Source organism: Esox lucius, chromosome 14 (genome assembly GCF_011004845.1).
Source record: "Esox lucius isolate fEsoLuc1 chromosome 14, fEsoLuc1.pri, whole genome shotgun sequence".
Classification (NCBI taxonomy): Eukaryota; Metazoa; Chordata; class Actinopteri; order Esociformes; family Esocidae; genus Esox; species Esox lucius.
In genome coordinates, this window is record NC_047582.1 from 35,150,110 (window position 1) to 35,174,440 (window position 24,331).

At 38.7% G+C, this 24,331-nt stretch overlaps 1 protein-coding gene across 2 annotated transcripts; it reads right to left on the bottom strand.

Annotated features, from left to right (window-relative positions):
* Window positions 1-810: 810 nt before the first annotated feature.
* On the bottom strand, window positions 811-19,252 carry LOC105007495 (GDP-L-fucose synthase). 2 transcript variants are annotated; one of them, XM_034297164.1, is made up of 11 exons: window positions 19,155-19,252; window positions 13,572-13,733; window positions 13,256-13,370; window positions 7,935-8,063; window positions 7,673-7,746; window positions 3,461-3,594; window positions 3,298-3,362; window positions 2,544-2,610; window positions 2,375-2,454; window positions 1,837-1,936; window positions 811-1,522 (listed from the first exon to the last, which is right to left on the bottom strand). In XM_034297164.1, the coding sequence occupies exons 2-11, from the start codon at window positions 13,724-13,726 to the stop codon at window positions 1,467-1,469; spliced, it is 975 nt and encodes a 324-aa protein (XP_034153055.1). In that variant the 5' UTR covers window positions 13,727-13,733; window positions 19,155-19,252; the 3' UTR covers window positions 811-1,466. The 2 variants fall into 2 exon arrangements, with proteins under 2 accessions (XP_034153055.1, XP_034153056.1); XM_034297165.1 differs by lacking the exon at window positions 19,155-19,252 and adding an exon at window positions 13,905-14,090.
* Between the last annotated feature and the right edge of the window lie 5,079 nt (window positions 19,253-24,331).

The following is a 24,331-nucleotide window of genomic DNA, read 5'->3' on the forward strand; positions in this document are numbered from 1 at the left end:
TGGGCTGGCCACAATAAAAGGCCACAAAAAGTTTCACTGTATTGGGGGGGGGGGGTGTCCAAAAACCAGTCAGTATCTGGTGTGACCACCACCTGCCTCACGCAGTGCAACACATCTCCTTCGTATAGAGTTGATCAGGTTGTTGATTTCACCCCTGTATATATATATATATATATATATATGTACAGGGGCGAAAATCAAGATATCAACTTTGGAGGGGACAATTACATGACATTTTCTCAAGACCAATTATTGAGGGGGACACCAAGTGTAGTGCTTTAATAATGTTTTAGTTATTGGGGGGGGGGGGGGGTTGTGTCCCCCTTGGGATTTCCTCCTATGTGTATATATATATATATATAATCTTCATATTTCTCTTACATTTTTTGCTATTCTTGAACGAAATCCAGTATTCGGCTCTGTTAGACTTGTCCATGTTTGCGATTGGTGACAAGTTGCTTACATTGCCTCTTGTATGTGAATGCGATTGGGAAAACCTGAGTTGATTTAACAAATTGATAACCACCGTCGTGACACCGTTTATGCGGGATTGCAGCTTAGTGACGCCAGCTAATGAAAAGAAATCCGGGGCATATTGAACTTGCGTCATAGTATAGGCCTCAGGTCTATACTACTCCCTGATTGGAGGGTTACAATAAAAACATGGAATGGAACCGGGATCCAGGTCCAGGGTTGAGTTTGAAGGGTACTGTCTATCTTTACAGAGATCAAGTTCAAAGGCAACTGGGTAAGTGCAAAACCAGATGTCACTAGAAAATTACAAATTGAGAATAATAAAGAATACAATGCTGTGTTGCCATTGTGTTTATTTCCAATGCAATCAAATGTATTACATTTGAGCAATAAGAACTACAACCAATCAATGACCAGCACACATAAAAGTAAAAGTACAACAAACTAGAACATACGCTAGGACATTTATCACTTGCTTTGGTACAGTTGCTGACAAATCTAACACTGGCAAATGTGTTGAGCGCACTATACTTTTTTCTTACATATTCATGAATCGTGTAAAACTGATTTTATTTTAGATATTTAAATCATCACCACATATCAAATTAATCCATGTGTTTATTTTATGGTCTTATTTTATTTCTCAGTATAAATAAAGCTAAATTATTTTATTTTTCAAAAACATGTCTCACCAATGCTCCTTGAACATATTCCAAGGCACTTGTGTTTATTTGTTTCTATCATAACTGTTGAAGGAAATCCAACACTTATTTTAAAAGAAGAAAAATCTATTATATTAATAATCAAGGAATCAGAACTGTAAACATTCAGTTTTTCCCTTTTGTTTTCATTGTAAAATGACATTTAAAAATCAGACAGGTGAAGTACAACCCAGAGAGGAATATTATGCGATTAACACCCAGAACCTTCCCGTCCAAAGGCCACCAGTGGTAGTTCTGAAACATAGCATTAGCCAATCAGTGCTGGGGTCATCATGTTCGGGCGATGTCGTAGTTCTTCACAAACCACTCACACGTCTTCGTGATACCTGAAGGGGAGGTGAAACATTGTCATCCATAGACACTGTTTAAGTTGTTGAATAACAAGGAACATTATTTTCCTCACAAAATTACCTGTTAACTGGATAAACCATTACCATGTGACGGTCTGAACAGGACTATAAAACCATGATGTGTGTGAACAGGCCTATAATAATATGTGATATGTCTGGAAAAGCATCTAATTACAAATGGTAACTTGTCTGGCAACTATCTCCAGTACATTAACATTTGACCTCTGACCTTCAGAGAGAGGCATCAAGGTGATGTCGGGAAGGTACATTATTAAGATTTGACCTCTGACCTTCAGAGAGGGGTGTAAAGGTGATGTCGGGTCGGTAGTGTCGCAGCTTCCGGTTGCTGGCTGTCTTCTTCATCTGACCATCAGACTTGCTGGTGTCGAACTGACATCACAGTTTAAGGGTCACAATATTCAAAACACAAGCAGGCAAAATGGTAACACTGTTGACCCATTTCAAAAGGATAACACTGTTGACCCATTTCAAAAGGATAACACTGTTGACCCATTTCAAAAGGATAACACTGTTGACCCATTTCAAAAGGATAACACTGTTGACCCATTTCAAAAGGATAACACTGTTGACCCATTTCAAAAGGATAACACTGTTGACCCATTTCAAAAGGATGTTTGTCAGTCCATCAAGTAGAACCCAAAGATGTTGTTGTCTGGTTTTACTAAGGATTCTTTTAGATTGGCTGGATACTGATCTACAGTCAGATTTTAATATGCTGTTGTGTAGGTTATGGTTGGGAGTTATGGAGGATCATCTGACACTGGATCTGAGCCTAGATTAACATGAATTCAGACTATGGAAGGATACTTCTATTGGACCTTTGAAGTCCAGGGCATCTGCAATCATCTTCACAGCGTCCTTGATGGGAAGCTCCTCCTCTTCATCCACTATGAGATACAAGAGTCTAAAAGAAAGCTTTGTTGCATGCACACACACACGCGCACGCACGCACACACACAAAAACCAGAACACTTACCAGAAAGAATGATTGGTTCAATCTCATCATACTCCCGTAGAACCCAGATTAACAGACGTGCTGCATCCTGAGAGAACACACACGCACACAGACACGCACGCACAGACAGACGCACGCACGCATGCATGCACGCACACAGATGCACGCACGCACACACAAACATTTGGTGAGGTTACCAATCAGAACTTTTCCCCAGGCCACAGGGACCAGCCAGACTTATTTAATACAGTTAGATCAACACAGAATTAATGTCCGCAAGATCAGATAATCACAACACTCTCCAGAGCATAACACAACAGCATAGTGCAGTTTAACATCAGTAACTGAAACATCTCTACCATGACGCCAAAGCCCCACATAACAGGCCCCTAGACAGAACACACAGGCTGGCTGTGGTAGAGCCCACCGGTACAGCCCACCGTCAACTCTAACATGTGATCGTATAACTCCCGAAGACCAATCATCATATCCAGATGTCCATACAACAGTCACTGAGCAGAATGGTGACACGTGGATGTTTCACCGGTAACACTTGAGGGAATAATCATTTGGGATTAATTATGGTGGGGTTTTGGTCTCAATGGTGAAGTAATGGCCATGCTCTGGATCTGTCACATAGAATTCTATGATTACTGTGATTTCCTCTTTGATCCATCTTCATTAGATCCGCTTCTTCTGTTCTCTACAAGACTCACACAGACTATGTTGGATGATGAACGCATGCACCGAAGATGATCTGCTCACATAAACATACCAAAGAGTAGATGAACTGTCTCCTGGGTGTTCCAGTCCCCCAAACCTGCAGCGCTGTTCCCTCCTCTGTTCAAATTGGAGTAGAAAGCAGTCAGTGTCTGTGTGTCTATATGAGTGTGTGTCTATGTAAGTGTGTGTGCGCGCGCGCGTCTGTGTGCACGTACTCTTGGCGAGGTAGGTCTTATGCATAAGTGCTGACAGCACGTGTCCATTTTCCAGGTTGAAGTTGTCATTAGGACCAAACACATTAGTGGGGATGACGGCTGTGTAGCGACGCCCATACTGCTCAAAGTACCCCCTGTTGACACACACACACACACACATGCTCAAAAGTTTACATACCCTTGAATGTTTGGCTTTGTTACAGACACACAAGCAGAAAAACACAGGTGAAAATGGCAATTAAAAGGTGAATTTCCCACACCTGTGGCTTTTTAAACAGCAATTAGTGTCTGTGTATAAATAGTCAATGAGTTTGTTAGCTCATGTGGATGCACTGAGCAGGCTAGATACTGAGCTGTGGGGAGCAGAAGGAACAGTCAAAAAACCTGCGTAACATGGTAATGGAACTTTATAAAGATGTAAAAGGATATAAAAAGTTATCCAAAACTTTGCAAATGCCAGTCAGTACTGTTCAATCAATTATTAAGAAATTGAGAATTCAGGGATCTCTTGATACCAAGCCAAGGTCAGGTAGACCAAGAGATATTTCAGCCAAATCTGCCAGAAGAATTGTTCAGGATACAAAGAAAAACCCACAGGTAACCTCAGGAGAAATACAGGCTGCTCTGGAAAAAGATGGTGTGGTTGTTTCAAGGAGCACAATACAACGATACTTGAACAAAAATTAGCTGCATGGTCGAGTAGCCAGAAAGAAGCCTTTACTGCGCCAATGCCACAAAAGCCCAGTTACAACACCTTGATACCCCTCAGCTTCTGGCACATTGTAATTTAGAGTGTTGAGACAAAAATAGAGCTTTATGGTCACAACCATAAGCGATATGTTTGGAGAGGGGTCAACAATGCCTATAGAGAACAGAATACCATCCCCACTGTGAAGTATGGTGGTGGCTCACTGATGTTTTGGGGGTGTGTGAGCTCTAAAGGCACTGGGAATCTTGTGAAAATGTATGGCAAGATGAATGCAGCATGTTATCAGAAAATACTGGCATCCAATTTGCATTATTCTGCACCTGGGACGCTCTTGGACTTTCCAGCACGACAATGACCCTAAGCACAAGGCCAAGTTGACCCTCCATTGGTTACAGCAGAAATGAGTGAAGGTTCTGGAGTGGCCATCAGTCTCCTGACCTTAATATCAACGAGCCACTCTGGGGAGATCACAAACGTGCAGTTCATGCAAGACGACCAAAGACTTTGCATGACCTGGAGGCGTTTTGCCAAGATGAATGGGCAGCTATACCACCTGCAAGAATTCAGGGCCTCATACACAACTATTACAAAAGACTGCATGCTGTCATTGATGCTAAAGGGGCAATACACAGTATTAAGAACTAAGGGTATGCAGACTTTTTAATAGGGGTCAGTTCATTTTTTTTCTTGGTTGCCATGTTTTGTTTTATGATTGTGCCGTTCTGTTATGTCTTACAGTTTAATTTGAATCCCATAAGAAATAAGGCGTGATTTGCCTGCTCACTCAAGTTCTTTACAAATGGTTAGGGATGCACTGATACCACTTTTTTTCAAGTACTTATAAGTACATGTACTTATATTTGAGTACTTGCCAATACCGAGTACCGATACCAAGTACTCAAAGATGCACTAAGTAGGATTCTTTTCAGTAAAAAAAAAAGGTTTTGTTGTGGTTCTCTACGTTAACTAACTTAAGCTCTGACTATTTCTCAATGTGCTCCACCTTATAATATTCTTTAACTTATTATGCATGTATGTATTATTTAAATTGTAATTTGTTTAATTTATTTTACCCCAAATAGTTTTTACTTTGAAAATATAAACAATACACACAACCCATCGCATGCACAGACACAGCCAGTTACTTGGACGTTGTTGCTCTGCTCTGATGCTTGTGCGATAGTAAACTGTGCGACTTGAATGTTTTTATACTCTACTTCATTTTTTTCGCGGGGTGTCTCTGGACATTTTATTTCGCTTCTCCAGTGTTGAAGTTAGCTGTTGTTGTGGTTCTGCAATGCTAGCATTAACATACCCCTTGAACCCTGTGCTGTGTTGTGTCTAACGACATTTTATCAAATTGCTTGTGTTAAATTTGTGTTTTTTCTTTCCTCCTCTTGACAGTTTAGCAGGACAGAGCTTGTACTCTACTTGTGTAATTGCTGACATCTCCGTCTTCCCGCTCTACCAATCTGAGTTGTATATTCTATACTTCCACGGCCCAAGGCGACACAACCATCAAGTTTCACTTAATGTTTCCATGACATGGTATCGGCATATTTCTATGAGTACATGAGCCCAGGATCGGCCCGATACTGGTACCGGTATCAATGCATCCCTACAAATGGTACATACATTACCAATTCTCAAAGGGTATGCAAACTTTTGAGCACAACTGCGTACTGTATTGTAATGAGCTGTTTAGACTCAACTAAACATACCTTAGAAGTTGACACAATCAACTACTCAGGTTATTGATAGTTTTCATATGGGAACACCAACTTGGCAGGCAAAACAAAGTCTCCATCCATCGACACATTTTACTAGTTATACTTATCACACTAAATGCCAGATAGTTGCAGTTCCATTGGATACATTAACCGCATATTGTATTTTTATTCATGTATGCATGTAATCATTGTAATGAATGGCATGGTCTGTTTTTCCATCTCCCCCGATGCAACCAACTCCAATGGCCTAGCTAAAGTTGAGGCTAGCTAAACCTCTCTTGATAAACAGAGAGAGTTAATAAGTTAATAAAGTTAATAGGGGAGAGTGGGGTGATAGGTGCCAGGGGGGAAGTAGATCCACCCCTTGTTTCTGGAAAACCATAGAAGAAATTTGTCATGTGACCACATTTTAAAAAGCCATCTACTGTACTCATCCTCCAAAGAAGAGAGCCACATGGCATGAGAGGTAAGCACATTTTAGCTCCAAAAACTTTTTTTCCTTTCAAAGTAACATTTCTATGATTAAGGTTTTTTGATTGTAGGTGTCTGAACAATTATAGACAAGTTTGAAAACATTTCACACATGTTTTAGTGCTTTGGCAGGCTACACAATGAGTCTATAGAGTTAGCATGATGTTAGCTCTTAACTGCTGGATCATGCTAGTTTTTCAAACTTGTGGGTCTGGGGTGATTTGTGCCAAAAGGCCTGGATTAAAGGCCTGTGGCACAACTCATCCCCACTTGAGATTATTTTCAACACATTATTAAATTTGATTGTTCTCTTACATTTAAAAACTTATAAAAAGAAAGTGACTGTCTACAGTAGCTCAGAAGAGAGTGACATCTCCATTCCACTTAACGACACCACTGATTATGATAGTTCACATGTCCAGAATGATGATGGTGGTGACCATGATCTGTCTGCTGGTGACTTTGTCATTGTGAGCTTAGCTGGTAAAACCAAATCCTATAACTACTTTGGATTGGTGGAGAAGGTTGAGGGTGCAGACATCAGCGCCAAGTTTCTAAGGCAAAGTTGTAAGAAGTCTGTAGATAGAAAGCCCATCTTTACATTTAAAGAAAATTGAGTCATCCCTAGAGGTGATGTGCTCGAGAAACTACACACACCCCAAAGACTTGGTGGTACAGCCAGAAGGGAGCAGAAGTTTATATTCCCCTGCAGCATTGACAAGTGGGATGTTAAGTAGTAGGTCAGATCCAGACCACCTAGACCTACATACTCACAGGGGATAATCTAGAGAAGTGAGGAGATGGGCATGCCTCATCAGTGTTTGACTTAGGCCTACCTGCCATTTGTTTAATTTAGCTAACACTGATTTGTTTTGAGTTTGCACTATGTTATTAAAGTTTTATTAAGTTTTTAAGTTGCCTAAGTCAGATGTTTAGAAATTAGCCTAGTCACTTTATTCTTATATGTTACATAATTGACAGACAGTGTTCTATGTATTGCCAAAGCCTTTTGCCTGAAATGACAAAATCACAAACTATAAATAAACATACATGTAACTAGTGGTGATCTGTAGGATTAAAGTTTAAAAAAATAGTACTCCGCCAGCCAGCAACTATGTATACATAGATTATTTTCTTGATTGAGGTGATGGGGAGTGTGCTGAAATGGCAACATATTGAAACCCACATGGCTCTGTAACGGGTATGAGAAGGAAGCAGCCTTGACCGCAAGACCAACATATGTCATGGAGTTTACTGTGCGCTAACAGGTCAGCGGACATAACCAATGAATCAGCAGTTCACCTGTTCTGAATGTCAATCATTCTCTTGGCATATGAGTAGCCGAAGTTGGAGCTGTGAGGAGGCCCATTGTGGATCTGTAGGAGGGAGAAGAATGCAGAAGTGGTAATTCACCCACTTTTCTTTAGCAGGGTCAACATACCATGCTCTCATCAACAGGATCTTATTGGTTGTTCAACTCCCTATGCTCTCATCAACAGGATCTTATTGGTTGTTCAACTCCCTATGCTCTCATCGATAGGATCTTATTGGTTGTTCAACTCACCATGCTCTCATCAATAGGATAAGTGGTCTTGTCCGGGAAGATGCAGCTGGACAGGCAAGACACCACCTTGGTGACGTTCATTTCGTGAGCTGTCTGCAGGACGTTGTCATTAATCCGAAGGTTGTCCCGCTACAAAAACAAAACATAACTGCTATTAATATAGTCCAGCCTGTGGATTTAGGACCACTAAGTCATGAGTCTACCTACAGCATCTGAACTAAAACAATCATGTAAATAACAGGTGCTGTTTGTCAAAACAATGTTGTTTGGAAAATGAATGTTTGGAAAATGCCAATCAATTCATGAATCCAGAAACATGCACAAACATACAATAGATATAGAAGAAAAAAAAGATTACAAACAACTTACAATAGATCATGCTGGTAATTGTGATAACCAAACAACAGCTCTAGTTAAGGATCATTCTGCATGCATTTTAGGCTCCTGTTTTAGAGGTAAAACCATCAATGAGACCTTTTGAACCGTGCATGAATTGTCCCTTTAAAGCTCTTAAACTGCTCCAGAAACAAGCACACGTCCCCTTAGAAGAACTAAGAGGTAAGAAGTTATTTTTTCATATGCATCAAACAATGTTTGCACATGGCTTTTATTATTATTCAACTTCAGTATTCTCAGAAAAAAAATCTCCATACGGCATATTAACGCATGAATACAGCATTTCAGCATGTATATTTCTATACAATTTATTTATTTAAATTGATTATGTAAATCTAAGGCAAAGGATGTTCTGGTATTATGGTAATCAAATAGGACTATAAAATTGGAAAAGTACTGGAGACTGTTTCATTCTTTCGATTTCTATGTTCAACATGTAGTCATTTCCTGAAACATGTATTAACATATTTTGTTTTCAGTATCTGAGTTCTCAGATCCGTATTTAAATAGTATTAAAAATAGGCTTTTTTGGGGGATATGATTTTAAAGACAAAACTGATTTGTAGTCACTTTTGTTAAAATATTTATACATAATTCCCCAAAACCTTAGTTATCCTGCTCCACAGTACCACCCCAAATTACAGAATGAAAAAAAGGAACTCTGTACAGAATAGAAATATTGCTAAATATTTCCTGTTTACAACGCACTAAATTACCACTACAATAAATGTAGTGCTAAAAAAATGAATGTTTTTGCCCTGAACACAAAGCATTGTCTTAAGGGCCAGTATAACAACATTCCTTTCTGACTAGCCCACTTCATATTTCCATCCTGCTTGTGTCAGGTTGTCTAGGGAGTTTTTCTGGTTAAAAACAACAAATGAAACCGAGGTAAACACATGCAAAAGGTCAGAGGAACCCTAGTTGTCTGCCTTCAAACAGTCCATAGAAGATGAATTCACATTCCCATCAAGATACAACCTAAACCACAAGGCCAAATGTATGTCATTATTGCTTACTAAGACTTACTAAGAACACTGAATGTTCTGGAGTGTTTTTCATATAAGCTTGTTGTTCCCTGGCTGATGTTATATATTCTTATCTCAAATTATTTGATCCAACACATCTAACCAGGAATGAATGATAACGATATTAAGACAATTAATCAATCACCTAATACAGTTATAGACAATTTGGGGTAGAGACGTTTGTGGCTAAACTAATTAAACAATTGCCCCATAATTGTATTGAATTGCGATACTGAGGAAATAGAAAGCTCAAAACATAATTGTATTACTTTCTAAATATTGCAGAATCATTGTAAGTTATCATCTTCCTCTCACTCTAGGCTATATAGATCATTCATGAATGTACAGCGGCAGAACACAGACGATTCACCAGATTATGATTCTAGGTGCCTAACAATTATTAAAAGAATGTAGGGTTACTTGGGGGGGGGGCACCATCCTTAAGGGGAATCTATTATCTGACTCAACAAAGCAATGTTTGATCAGAATTTTATATAAACATACTCACTATAGTCAGACATGCATTTACAAAAGAAATATTGGGAAGAATGTTTCCATGTTATTGCAAATTAATCAAATACCAAATAATGTAAATGGGGTGCTTTACCCCACTATCAGGGCAAAATGACAATCTCTATGGGGTAAAATGCCCCCTGGGTTTATTTTCTTTTACCCCCAATTAAGATTTATTCCAAATGTAGGTGTCAAAACCATTCTATCAATGTAATCTACCATTGAAAATAATTAAATCTTAATAATTAAATCTTGATTTAAGTGAGATAACAAAACCGATTCTAACCATGGTATTACACATTTCAATATCCAAAGGCAAAAAGCAATGTATAACATTCATTACATTTATTTAAAAAATTACTTTTATTTACTAATTTCAAATATTTTGTTAACCGTGCCGAAGTATTATGTTAAAAACATTAAATCAATAATATTGAGCAATTAATTTGATGTGCCAAATGACAGGCCTATTATATTAGATGTTAATATATGCTCAGTAAACTAACTATTAAACGTAACTATATTAGGCAGTATCTTAACATTTTGTCATTTTGGCACAATTTTTTGTTATACTTTTATTATATTTTATCAATATATTAAAGGGTAAAATCCCCTTTGGGCATTTTGTCCCAAAGGAGAGGGGGCTTTAGCCCCAAAGATGATCATCACAAAAACAGGATTGCTGAACAAGTGGATTACTTAGCCTAAGGCCTTCCTATTGACATAATACAAATAATTTTAGAGGTCTAACTTAATCACATTACCTATGTTTTCTAAATGACAAAAAATAAGAAATGTATGTCAAAATCGTTTTTGTGGAATTGCTTGCTCAGTTGAGATGATTCAACAGCATTTTCTAGAAGATAGGAAAAGTGGCAACCAGGGAATATGTAGAAATAACATTTGCTCTCATTTGGTGGTTTGATAGAATTACACGGTATTGGCGTTTAACCCCAAGCCACTCTCACGAGCTAAAAGGTGTCGTTAGCCCAGACACTACCAAAGCGTTGCGCCTATAATTCCTATGTATTATGTCATTTAAACCTAACGTGTTATATAATGAACATAAGGCCTACTGTACATTACTTCCGTATCGTTAGTCTTGAACATCGCGCTATGCTGTCAGATCATCCAACCTGTCGTTAGATTGTTCAGCTGTTTTCTGTAAAGCGTTTTGCAAGTAAAGGGCGAGCCCATACATTCGCCCAGGAACAGTATAAATGGCCTAGGAAACGGACTACGATTCCGTGACAATTTTCAAACCACAATTTTGAGAAATGGCGAATGTCTAAGGCACTCTGGTCAATTTTGTGTAAAACGATCATTAGAAACTTGAAATTAAAACTACTAAATCAACAACAGTCATCTACAATGCCGTCTATGAACATTGTAGCTAATAAGCGTAGGACATTCCACAGAAGGACTACAATAGCTCATCTAAAGTTTATGACCGCGTCTGCGGTACATTAACAGTGCTATTACACACACAAAGTAAAATAATCAAATATAATCGAATATTATAAACTCATTAAGACTAAAGCTCAAACGTTCCATTTACAATACGTACGCAGCCATGAGGACAACCCACAGACTCTCACTCCGGAAACGTTTGCAGTCCAGACCTATTGTATTCTCGTTAATTTTTACTTTAATGCAGGGACTTAGAGATTCCTGCCGTAATTAAAATCTATATATAGAATCAAAATATTATAATTATTCATAAAAATAACGTGAGCTGGTAGACACCGGAGACAACAGAATTACCCTTCCACCGGATCGCATCCCTGCGAACTAAACATTTTAATTAGTCAATTTCTGTCCAGGACTATCTGTGACTGCGAAACCGGGGCTACATATTTTGAGATTCTAAAACCATGATTTGGTAGGACAGTTTGATGCGTTTGCATCGCAGCTGACACGGATAAACTATAAATCATTTTAAATTGCAATCAAGGGATAAAACGTACACAGAAGTAGTTTACAGGATCTTTATTTCTCAGATTCCCTTCAAACAATTTACACTTACAGTAATGGAGCGCATTAATAAAAAAAAAATTGTTTCTTTCACTTGTTAGATAAAACGATCTCAGGATTGTAGCCTGTTATTTCCTGAGATTAACAAACTGAACAGACGTAAAGGTTTAAAGGCAATTATATTTTGGCAAGAGCAACATCTTGCCAATATAATTCGTTATTAAGTCGTTAATAAACATGCGTCTTCTCAAAATTAAAGCACAAATCGTTTCACCCAAAACATTTTCATTGTTGTATTAGCGTTTGTTAAAAAAAACATTGTCAATGTCCATGAAAGTGATAAAGATGTTTATCGACCGTTTCTTGGTGTAAGCAAGAGAACGATCATTGTTAGCAGTAGCTTAATTGTAAGGCAGTGATTGTATATCCAAATAATGTATTCTATTACGATTTAATGAGACTTATTTTTTACAGCGAATCTAAACGGTAGGCCAAACCCCACAACTCAACACCAGGGGGCGGAGCCCGACGAGCATCGCTGTGGATCGAATAGATTAATAACGATGGCAATCATGCATAACAATACTAACAGGCTATTCGTTGCAACACTAATCCACGCAACCCCCTATCTTCCTGTTGCGTACATATAACACGGGTTAACACTTCACACGCAAAAGGAAGATAGTGGGTTGCAACACGACATGGTAGTATATTAATTGCGCCCCAGTGTATTGGCCTAAATGTTGGCCTTACATGACGTGCCAACGGAAAATGATTCAACAGCAAAAACACCCGGCAATTTTTACCCTCGACCCAGTCTTTCCTCGTTCTTAAACTAACCAGCAAATACTTTCAAATAATGCTTTCACATAAAGCAAAACATGCACTAAACCAAACAAGCACCAAAATCCTAGAACAAAAATACAGTCACAACTTCCGACACTACCAAACAAATCGGACACAGTCTGTGTCCCTTTAAGTTCCAGTCTAACCTATGCAGCATTGCCTTTAAACTCCACAAAAAGCATAATATAGTCAAGTGGGGATGAATTTAACACATTTGGCACCATCTGGAAGACATTCGTTATTATAAGATCAAACTTTTGTAATTGCTTTTGTCCAAATAATAATACAATAATGTGGTTCTCGGTTGCTCTTGTGTGTTGTAGCTCTTGTGTGTTGTTAAATAGATGAGCCTCTGAAATTTAATCATGCAAAATGTCCATAAGAATTCCATATATGCCCGAGTAGATTTTTCTAATATAAGTAGTATTTTTGTAGCCTTCCGACACATTAACGTTTTTTAAATGTAACAACAGTTCTGATTTTCCCATTCACAAAATCAATTTTCGTCACATGGATGAAATAGGTCAGAGGATAGTGAACAGACTTTTGAGAAGGGCGTCTCACCAGAAAGTGTAGGTTCTCCTTCATGTGAAGGTAAAGTCCTCCCACCTTGGCAGCCAGGTGAATTACATGGGTGGGCCGATACTTCGCAAACACTGCTTTCGTCTGTTGAAGATCTCTGACAGAACAAAACAGAACTATCATTATTCATTATTTAAAAGGGGGAAAAACTGTTTATACACCTTGTACGTACGCACAAAATGTATTAAACGATAGACTATAGCTCCAACAGGAATAAAAACAAAATAGTATAGCGAATATAACAATGTGTCCCACTTCCGTTTATATTGTTATTTCAGGACAATATTAGGATACTTACACAAGGTTGGCCTCTTTGGAGGAAATAAATATCCACTGCTCCCCCTCGAGAGACCCACCTTCGTTCTTCACCACCTGCTCTATAGCCTTCCCAATCAAACCAGAACCGCCCGTAACCAGCACGCGCATCGGCTCAGACTTCGTCTTGGGATCCATCTCTCACCTTGATCAGATAATTACACCCTGTCGTTGTTAGTCATAGAATGTTACACTAAAAACCTAAACAAAGTAGGCTGAAAAAACTACAATGGGTAAAAGCCCTATAAACGTAGTTCTCTCGATCATTTAAAAATAGTCAAAACCGCTTTCACTTTCGATAGCTATTCGGACTTACAACTGCTCACTTGCGGAAGGTCCTAAGATGAGAGCATATATCTAAAATCAGACAGGTAGGGAGCAAGGTGTTCAGTGTTTCATTAACAACTTGCGCTAAATTAGTATACGCAATTATACTGAATTGAATCAAACGAATCTACAGGTAAAAACATGTATTTACTCCATGGCACTGGCATTCAAGAAATGAGCGACCTACGCATTCCGTACGTGGTGACGTCCTAACACTTGCCTACACCAAACATGGTATACTCTGTTTTTTCCCCGCTAAATTCCGTTTTCAATAAGTGGCTTTACGCAATTTTCAACAACAGAAAGGACCGAATGTTGAAGGGGATCGGAGCTGGGCTGCCTGTTTAAAAGAAGCCAATGCCGTTTTTCACCAGGAAATACACACATTGTTCAGCGAAGAAGATAAGGTGAACTTTCATAATCAGCCCAGTGTTGCCAGATAAAGAAGCTTAACAATGTTAAGTTGTTAAGAATGTTGAAGGCAGAAACTGACACGCATACAATACTATGCGTTAGAAAGTTGACAATGCCTGCATTCAAACATTGTTAAATAGCCTACATTTAGTTATAGACTACATTTTGAGTTGTCATGTGGCGGTCAGCGGACCACTTGCCTGTCCCAAAGTTTTTTTCAATTTTTTTGAGGCATTCCAAACATACGCTAAGTCAGTTAAAAATTTGTTTTTATTCCGCAAATATGTTCAAATATTCCCACAAATACAGTAATAAACGTTAGGCCTACGTGATTGTCTCAATTTAGGTGGTTTACCGCCACCTGCAGGACTGGCGCCGTGAAAAAATGCTTGCATTGCACTAGCTAATTGTGGCCAATGGAGGTAATAGCTTCAACTATTACCTACTAGTTTAAACTTTATCAATCAGGCAAACCAATTTAAAGAGAACACTTTCATTATTGGTTGATCCTTCCTGATCATAATCACATTTATTTGTAAAGTAATTGTGTACATATGCCAAGTGTAATTGTGCTGCAAATGGTGTGGTTTCAGTTTGACTTTCATTTTTGTTAGGGGTTCCAGGTATGTCGTGCCTAACAGAGGATTTCATAATTTCACTTTTTTTTTTATGACACAGGGTCTCAGCTTTTAGTCAGTCTTCACCCCTACAAAGAACTCATGGCAAAATAAGTCAATAAACTGTAAATAAACCCTTAACATGAAGCAACTCATCAAATGGGTCTAGCACATTTGGCATATGCGTAATCAAAATAAATGGTAATGAAAACAATAGGTCTTCATTCATTAAAATGTTTCTGCATTTAAATCTCAGTAACATGCTAGGAAAGGCACCTGGTACTGCCTCTACATCCAGAACACATGACAAAGTTGCTTGTGTCTCTTCTGTCCTTCCATTTGAGGCAGAACCGAAACGGGTGGTGGCTCCGGTAAGGAAGTCAGTAAACTTGGATCTAGAGCTTTGGTTGCCATGACAGTGTAGAGTTCTATATTTTTTCATGTTTGGATCCAAGTGACTTCAAAAGAACATTCATTATGGTGTCTCTTCCAGGATGAAAATGCCGGCACCACAACACCTTATTCAGACATTGTCTGATCATTTCTCCTTTTATAAGACCCAATTGATATATTATGTACAACAATTAACTTTGCTTTGAAGAGATGAGTATCCTTGCTGTAGAGGATGTTTTTATGAACTTAAACAGATCTTTTGAAAATGTTTTTTTTTGTTAGATGCCATATTATTTATTCATATTCCAATTTGACATTTAGGGGTTACATACAGCATATTTGCTCACCAGCACATATTCTCTAGTGAAATCCAAAATAAATTTTTAAGAATGAAAAAGTTAACTGATTGGCCTGATGCTTTAAGTAATGGTAGCTTATTGTCACATTTGAATGCCGTCACACCTATTTACACATCATGCCTGACAGACACACAAGACGGTGTTCCCTCGCTACCGGAGGTTCCTACAGAATCCGAATAGCCTACTGTCTACCAGAAAGTCGCAAACTCTCATTGGGCGTTTTATGGCCAACTGGACTGATTTCCCATAAAGGGCGGAGTCATTTAAATCATTTGAATTGTATCAGCTGGACAAATGTACAGTGCCTAAGAAGTGTGCACATATTACTTTGTCACACTTTAAGATGTTTGTCTTTTATTTTACTTTATGTGGTTGAAGTTTGAACATAGCTATTTAATAGCTTACTAGATGTTAATGTCTGAGCAAGAGATTGTTAGTCAAAATGTCGTAGTCCCCCAATACAAGGAAGTCAGCTGTGTGCTGAGAGCGGGTTGAATGCAGTTTAACGTCAGCAAAGCAAACCACTGTTTTAGCGACAGACTACTCAAAGATTTGGTTCAGTTCGACTCGCCATAGATTTCGTGTCTGAACTTTGCATAGTAGACTAGAAAAGTTTGTATAAACTGCATATGTCAACAGCTTTGTTCCCTAGAATGTTGGTCACGACATGACATTTCGTATTGGTTCCTTCAAGGTATAACAAACCTTTGTGGCCCCGAAGAGGAACAACGCGGAATATGACATGCACTTCTCCCTGATTGTGGTCATAGTTATGCAACGCCCTCTGGTGAAAGGCTGCGAATTCCCTGATCCAGAAGGAGCAAAATTGATAAAGGGCGAAGGCCTAGTCTGTATAGGCATATAGGCAGCAGGCCATGGTTGCTGTTGAACTCTGCTGCAGTCCAGACCGGTCATCCATTGAAAACATTTGGAGCGTTATGTTGCGAAAAATACAACAAAGGAGATCCCGAACTGTTGAGCAGGTGAAATCCTCAAGGCAGAAACGGAAAGCATTTCACTTTCAAAACTACAGCAACTGGTCTCCTAAGTTCCCAAACGCTTACAGAGTATTGTTAGAAGAGATGCAACACTAATAAACATGCCACATGCTTCCTTAAATTTAAGGTTCCACAAAACACTTTTAACGACAGAGTGGCTTGCTTCTACCAGGTGTGAGTGTGTGAGTGTGAGAGAGAGAGTGTGAGAGAGAGAGCTTGTGTAATTGCTCTCCTTCTCTCTCACACATACATTTACAAACCTAAATTAGGAATGTAACCAAGCTCAGAACCAATGTGCCTACAGGACCATACACGAAAAGCAATGAGCTCAACACCACTGAAGGCCACAATGAAGCAGAAAGACAACTTTTTAGGGATACAGATCCATTCTATGACAACAACCTTAAGATAAGCATGGACACACTGACACTTGCCACCATCTATATCAATCGATTCAGCACAAAAATATGACCAATGCACGGACCAGCACCACAAAGGCAGGATGATAAAATATGCTTTCACTTAACAAGGCTGAGGGTTCACTTGAAGAGAAAGGTGGCACGGCGGTTCTTCCTCTGGGCAAACGTCTCGATGACTTTGGGAATGAAGTCATATAGCTGCTGAATCAAATCTTTGTAACCCGTCCTCAACCAAGTACCATCTCCACCAAGTACCATCTCCACCAAGTACCATCTCCACCAAGTACCATCTCCACCAAGTACCATCTCCACCAAGTACCATCTCCACCAAGTACCATCTCCACCAAATAGCAGACATGGAAAACCGAAGAGTGCCTTCTTTTGTATGCTAACCGTTAGCCACTTTTTCTTCAAAAACCACTCCACGTTAAACCTGTGGCTACTTTTACCAGCACTTTGAGTGATGACAATATCCCGTGGCTCATGGGCACAAAGTCACTTTACTTCAAGTTTCTCTTCGAAATTAAGGGTTTCAAACCGGTGCTTGAGTATGAAATCCACTTCATTCATTTTCTCAAGTTATCTGGCGTTTGTGAAGCTAACAAGCTGACTAAGACAATCTACCCTCCTCGCTCTTCTTGCCAACTAATGTTGGGGCGCCAGACAGAGACAGACAGCCAATCAGGTCTGAAATACGAAATGACGCTGTAGTGGGGCTACCGTCTGTCAGCCCCACTTGGGATCAAATTTGTGTGATCTACATTGATCAGTACATTGTATGTATAATATACTACTAATAATACTATTATTAGTATATTTTTGGTCAATTTGAGATCTGGGGGTATTCATAGAAGATCCGGGACTATACCCCCGAACGCCCAGGTCTAACGACGCCACTGGTGTTGAAATACATTTTAAAAAATGAAAAAGGAATTCCCATTCAAAGAAAGTCTGGAATATAATAAGTGGCCATTGAGAGATTATGGGTTGTTGATTGTTAATTTAAAAAAAATCTATATTATCGTTAACGCTCTAACAGGTTTGAGCCTCATCCTACACGCAACTGAAGAGAATGCTTTCCCCTGTCAACCACCACAAATATGCTTGCAGGCACCCAACCTGCCACAAGGAGTCACTGGAGTGCAACGAGACAAGGCAAACCTGTCCGACACCAACCAGTCCAGCTTTGAAACACCCACTTCCCACAGAGTCGCCACCCAAAATAAAACTATTATTTTTAATGAAAAAAATAGTTGTTGATCTATAGGTCATATTTAAATTATTGAAAATTCACCAATAATGGGAAAAGTTGGTGAATTGAAAAATGAATTAGAAGGTATCCAGAAATGTACTCTGAAATGTTGTGGTGAACTGGATGTGTCCATAATGTTGCCTGGTTATAGAGTCAGTGACACAGGAAGCTCTGGAAAAGTATCCTTATAAATTGGTCAAATATAGTGCCCTCAGTTGTTGGAGGTAACACATTAGTTGATTAACTGTTGGGTAATTCAGGAACTTGGGCTATTGCAATATGTGTCATCTTCGTATATCTAACCCCGCTAAATGACAATGCAAAAGCAGCACATTGCCTTCTGTACGGCTCTGCTAAGTAAGAGTTGTGCTATCGATAAAGGGAATATGTATCTCCCTCATCAGATTTCACATCAAAGGAAGTTTTAAAAATAACTCACAATTTATTTTCGATTGTCGTTGTATCCTACATCAATGCCACTTCTAAGGTTAATATATTGTTAACCTTTAGCATTTTAAATGCAATTCCCATTAGGATGTGTAAGCTCAGAACCAAAACGGAAGTAAATTGCATGATAATATTGTTCATCTACGCTGCATAGTTGAAGTGAGAAGACTTTATATTTGGGCAAAGATTTTGAAATGTATAGAATTTAAAATTTCAATCCGTAGTCTTTGCTATTTTGAAATACATTATAGGTCTACGTGTAATTGTCTTACTAAAAATACATGTTCATCTTTCTTATTAACAATAGTCTTGGATAGTATACAAAGGTATGAACTCAAACCTGTAAAATGGTCGCTTTAAATGTTTTTCTTCGAATAAAGATGACACGTTTCGGTATTAGATCCTTTTCCGGGATCATATCCTTTTCCCTGTTTGCCTTATGGGGGAAACAGGTTAGCGTTCGAACCTTATTTTGTACCTGGCAACCGATTCTGTCCCGCCCACAAATGCTAAAGGAGAAGCTTTCATTATAATGTATTTTAGTGCGTCGTTATAATATCAAATAAAGTAATGCGTGTTCTACCGATTTATTCTATCCAATTGACCGAGTTAATTCTTGGCTTGTGAGCTGCCAGCCATTAAATATATATATTTTTTAAAAGAAGACAATTATTTTGTCTACGAATCCAAGGTGTTGAAATGTCAATTCAACACTGCTACACCTGCATTGTAGGATATTGAGTCCCTGCCCATTTTTGGAAAACATCTGAAATCCCACATTTTGAAAGAGTACCTAAAAGGACTACCGCCATTCCAAATGCCTTGGTGAACTTTAAGGCTTAAGTTTATTATTTGTATTGTCTACCTTGCACGGCCTTGCTGATAGCTGAGAGTATAACAGTTTCTACTGCGCTTCGTGGCTGTTCTACCTAGATACTGTAAAATGCAATTTGGGTTGTGCAATGTTTTCCTGACATAACTATGGAATAACTGTAAGTGGTTCTTCACAACATCCTCTATAATAAATATCAAAAATAGGTGTTAAAACGTACATTATGTGGTTGTTCTACGCTAGCCTTCACGGAAAGTCCTGCCATTGGCAGCTTTAATACCACCTACAACGACAATTGAGGCGAAATCAGTTGAATCTTTCTATTTTTTGAGAGACCTAACTGGAGACAGGCTATAATAGCCTGTCTCCAGTTAGGTCTCTCAAAAAATAGAAAGATTCAAATGATTTTTTAAATCACGAATTCCCCGTGTGCTACGAAACACCCAGACTCAGCTGGAGAAGAGACCTTGGTCGCTGGGTTAAAAAAAACACTGGCCTTGATGTGTTTTACAATCGGGAGACGCTACACTTCCGAATGTGTGAATTAACCTATCGTTCTGTGTTGCCACGTTAACTTGCTTTTAATAAATATTTTCCAATTTGGAAGTGATTTCATAACCCATAAGCCTGCATGAAAACTTGCTTCATTTTGCCCCCAACCAACACTACCATACACACACACTAACAACACACACAGAGGATGAACGCCATAAAGGGCTCGGCTTAAGCGATCTCGTTTCTTTTGTGTTCAGGCTGTTAAACCAGTCCAGCAAATTACAAGTGGTTTGTATACGGGTTGTACACACCTGCTCACATTGTAACAAAGGTTATTCTGAACGATCAGATGGCGACAGGTGGAGTACTAATATGAGTAAAGTTTTCCATTTGTAAATAGCCTACCACAATAACACAAAAGGGACCCGAGCCAACGTACACATTATGCTTTAAAAAAAGTTATTTTCATAGAATTGGTCATGTCCATTTTCTAGTAAATAAGCATTTCGTTCACATCCTTTGTTCCTAGTGACCAATGTTTGATTTCATATCCTTGTGGGGACCAGAAATCCATGCTCCCTAACCTAACTGAACATATAAATTAACATTTATGTCGACACATGTCCTAGCCATAATACGAATGGTCAAAAAACCTGTGGAGCCTGATTTGTCAGATTTTATGTCCTCATCTATCCACTCAGACCTGGACCACACAAACACACTTGGGCTTTCACAAATACAAAACCTGTTGGTTCAATCACTGATGTTATAAACAGATATTTTTAGCACTCAGTTTGCTGTTTCCAACACAGATTAAACACAAATATATTATAAAACTATCAATCAATCACATGTATTTATAAAGCCCTTTTCACATCAGCAGTTGTCACAAAGTGCTTTTACAAAACACCTGGCCTTAAACCCCAAGGAGTAACAACAGTAGTGTTGAATTTCAGTGGCTAGGAAAAACGTCCTAAAAAGGCTGACATTTCGGAAGAAACCTAGAGAGGACTCAGGTGCAGAGGGGTGACCAGACCTCTTCTGGCTGTGCCGGGTGAACATATTAAGAGTAAAAATTTTAATAATTAATATTTAAACATAGTCCAGGTCGGAGGCATGACCAGATGGACAAGGACAGGGACAACACAGGGGAGGGGGGAGGTATCAGCACAGAGGCAGCTGAAAACGTCAGGTATCGTCTTGATCTGCAACACAATCAGGAGGACTTTGGACAGGGACAGCAACGGGTCACTCTAAGAGAAGGGAGTGATCAATAGTGTCAAAAGCAGCACTAAGATAAAGAAGCAACAGGACGGATGCAGAACCTTTGTCTGAGGCCATTAGAAGGTCATTTGTTACCTTCACGAGTGCAGTCTCAGTACTATGATGGGGTCTGAAACTGGACTGGAGCATTTCATAAACGTTACCTGTCTTCAGGAAGGCATTCAGTTGTTGGGAAACACATTTTTCTAGGTTTTTTGAGAGGAACGGGAGGTTCGATATTGGTCTATAATTGTTTAATATGTCAGGATCCAGATTCAATGTTTTTTAGAAGAGGCTTAATTTCCGCCATTTTTTGTGAGTTTGGTACACATCCGGAGGAAAGGGAGCAATTTATTATGTTCAACATTGCCTGACCTAGCCAATGACCTTAAGTAATTTTGTTGGAATTGGGTCTAGCTGACAATTTGTGGGTTTGAACTTATTAAAAATCTAGTGAATGTGTCGAGTGATACAGGATCACCTGGTAAGGGAGGTTCAGGACATTCTCAGGACAACTGAGATTTTGGGGACTAACTATTTAAGCAGGAGTCAGTTATTTGTTTTCTAATGGTGACTTTTCATCAAAGTAGTTCATGTATTCATTACAGCTAAAGTGAAGACCCACTTCACTTGTTGAGCGTTGCTTTTTTGTTAACTTTGCAACGGTATCGAAGATACATTTTGGATTGTTTTTGTTCACCTCAATCAGTTTGGAGAAATAAGCTGACCTCGATTTGATCGTTTGCGGATTTATTTACTCTGTCTATGTATAGTGTGAGAATTTATAGTACGGCTTTTGAAACTCATTGTTTGCGGAGCAAGTGGATTTCTTGTTTTAACTGTAAATATAATAAAACAGTCATTCGATAATCCAGGATTTTGGGGGGACATTATTAGATCTACAATATCTATTTCTCGTGACAGGACTAAATCTAAGGTGTGATTGTGGCAGTGTGTTGGACCTGAGACATGTTGGATAAAACCCAGACCTCAACCTGGTTCATTTTCCTAAATAGTTATTATGTTGATTCTCTTCCTGCCCAAATACCATGTTGAATTATTGAATGTCAAGCTGTACATAACCTGTCTTTGTATAGATACTGTAGCTTACATTTTTCTTTAACTACATAAAGCATACAGAGATCACAAGGGCCGAGGTGCTGGATGATGAACAATAGACCTGAAATCCTTACTAAAACAAGCATATCTTCCTGTCTAAAGACTGGAGGTCTGAAGGGTACTGTCTCTTCTCGTATGCTTTGAACAGACTACTAAACCAGTCCAGCAAAACTGCAGGTAAGACTGTTTAGAGTTTGTAGTTAGTTTGCAGCTAGATGATCTGGACCGGTTCAGCTAAATGATCTGGACCGGTTCAGCTAGATCATAGATGCCCAAACTAGGGCCCGCGGGCCAAAGTTGGCCCGTGGTAACCTTTGATTTGGCCCACTGAGAGAGAGAGAGAGAAGAGAGAGAGAGAGAGGGTCTTCGACACAGATTGTCATTTCTAATTTGACATAACATTTTTGTTTGTTTTATTGTTGAACTACAACAGAGTAAACTGAAATTAAATGTTTAAATTAAATGTAAATTAATTAGATTTTTTCCTGTAAATGCGCAATTCAAGGTGCAGCACCACGTGCTTTGCGACACTTGACATCAATAAACGTCAACAAATTAAACGCAATAATGGAGAAATCAAGGCAGTGGCACACAGACAAGAAACATTTTTAAAAAGCTTGGCAAGATGAGTTTTACAACCATTGACATTACAACCACATTGTTTTATTATTGCTTGTGTATTTGGCATTGAACTGTATTGTACATTGAACACTTGGGGATTGTTGGTTTTATTGTAATAAGTTCATTAAAATGCTGAACTTTACAAATAAAACTGCATTAGTTAATCAGATTAAAGTTGTTTTATTTTTATTTTAAATATTATGAAATAAATAAACCCATAGCAACTTTAATGTAATACACTTTGATTTATGATGCAAAATTTACTTTTGGCCCACGGCCCTCAATCAAGTTTGATTTTTGGCCCTTCATAGGAAAAAGTTTGGGCACCCCTGAGCTAGATGGTCTGGACCGGTTCAGCTAGATGGGCATCGAGGGCTAGTCATACTGCAGCTGCCATAATAACAAGAAGTTGCCGACAAAAAGTCTCTATTCTCAGCTTGTTGTAACTTTATTATTTATTTATTTACCATTAATGAACCTGGTGATTCACTTGAAAAAACATTCTCATTTGTTAGGACTACCTGGCTAAATGCATTTAAATGCAACACAAGAGTGTATATGTAAAACACAAAATATATGTAAAACACAAGTATAAATATATGACAAACTAAATAAATAAATAAAATAAATAGCCAGGATGTCCGGCCACCCAGAATGTCCAACCACTAATTGATGCCTTACTGATGCACTATAGAGGTGGTTTTCCTTCTGGTAGGTTCTCCCATAAATCGATTCAGGTTGTAGACACTTCTCCAGAATGACTAAAGGGCACGGGATGCTGAGCACAATTTGGAGTGTCATGGCAAAGGGCATGAAAACTCATATACAACCCTGTTTCCAAAAAGCTTGGGACGCTGCATAAAATGCACCTGTTGTCACTTAAATCTGGCACCAAAACAGGTGTCATTGATTCACCATTGCTTATGCTTCCTAACTGGATGGATTGATATCCCTGAAGTTTAACTTGGTGTTATACTGTGATGATAACGTGTTCCCTTCATTTATTTGAGCAGTGTAATTTCTGAATGACAGAAAATGGTTCCATAGTGCCAGTTTGTAAGTCACCAAATTCCGCCGGCTGTTTTGTCAGTTTGTAGCCAAACAAATGTATCCTATCATGACAGATCACTGAATTTATCATCCAGGATGCCGGCCTTTCAAAGAAAACACCATATCTCAGAATTATC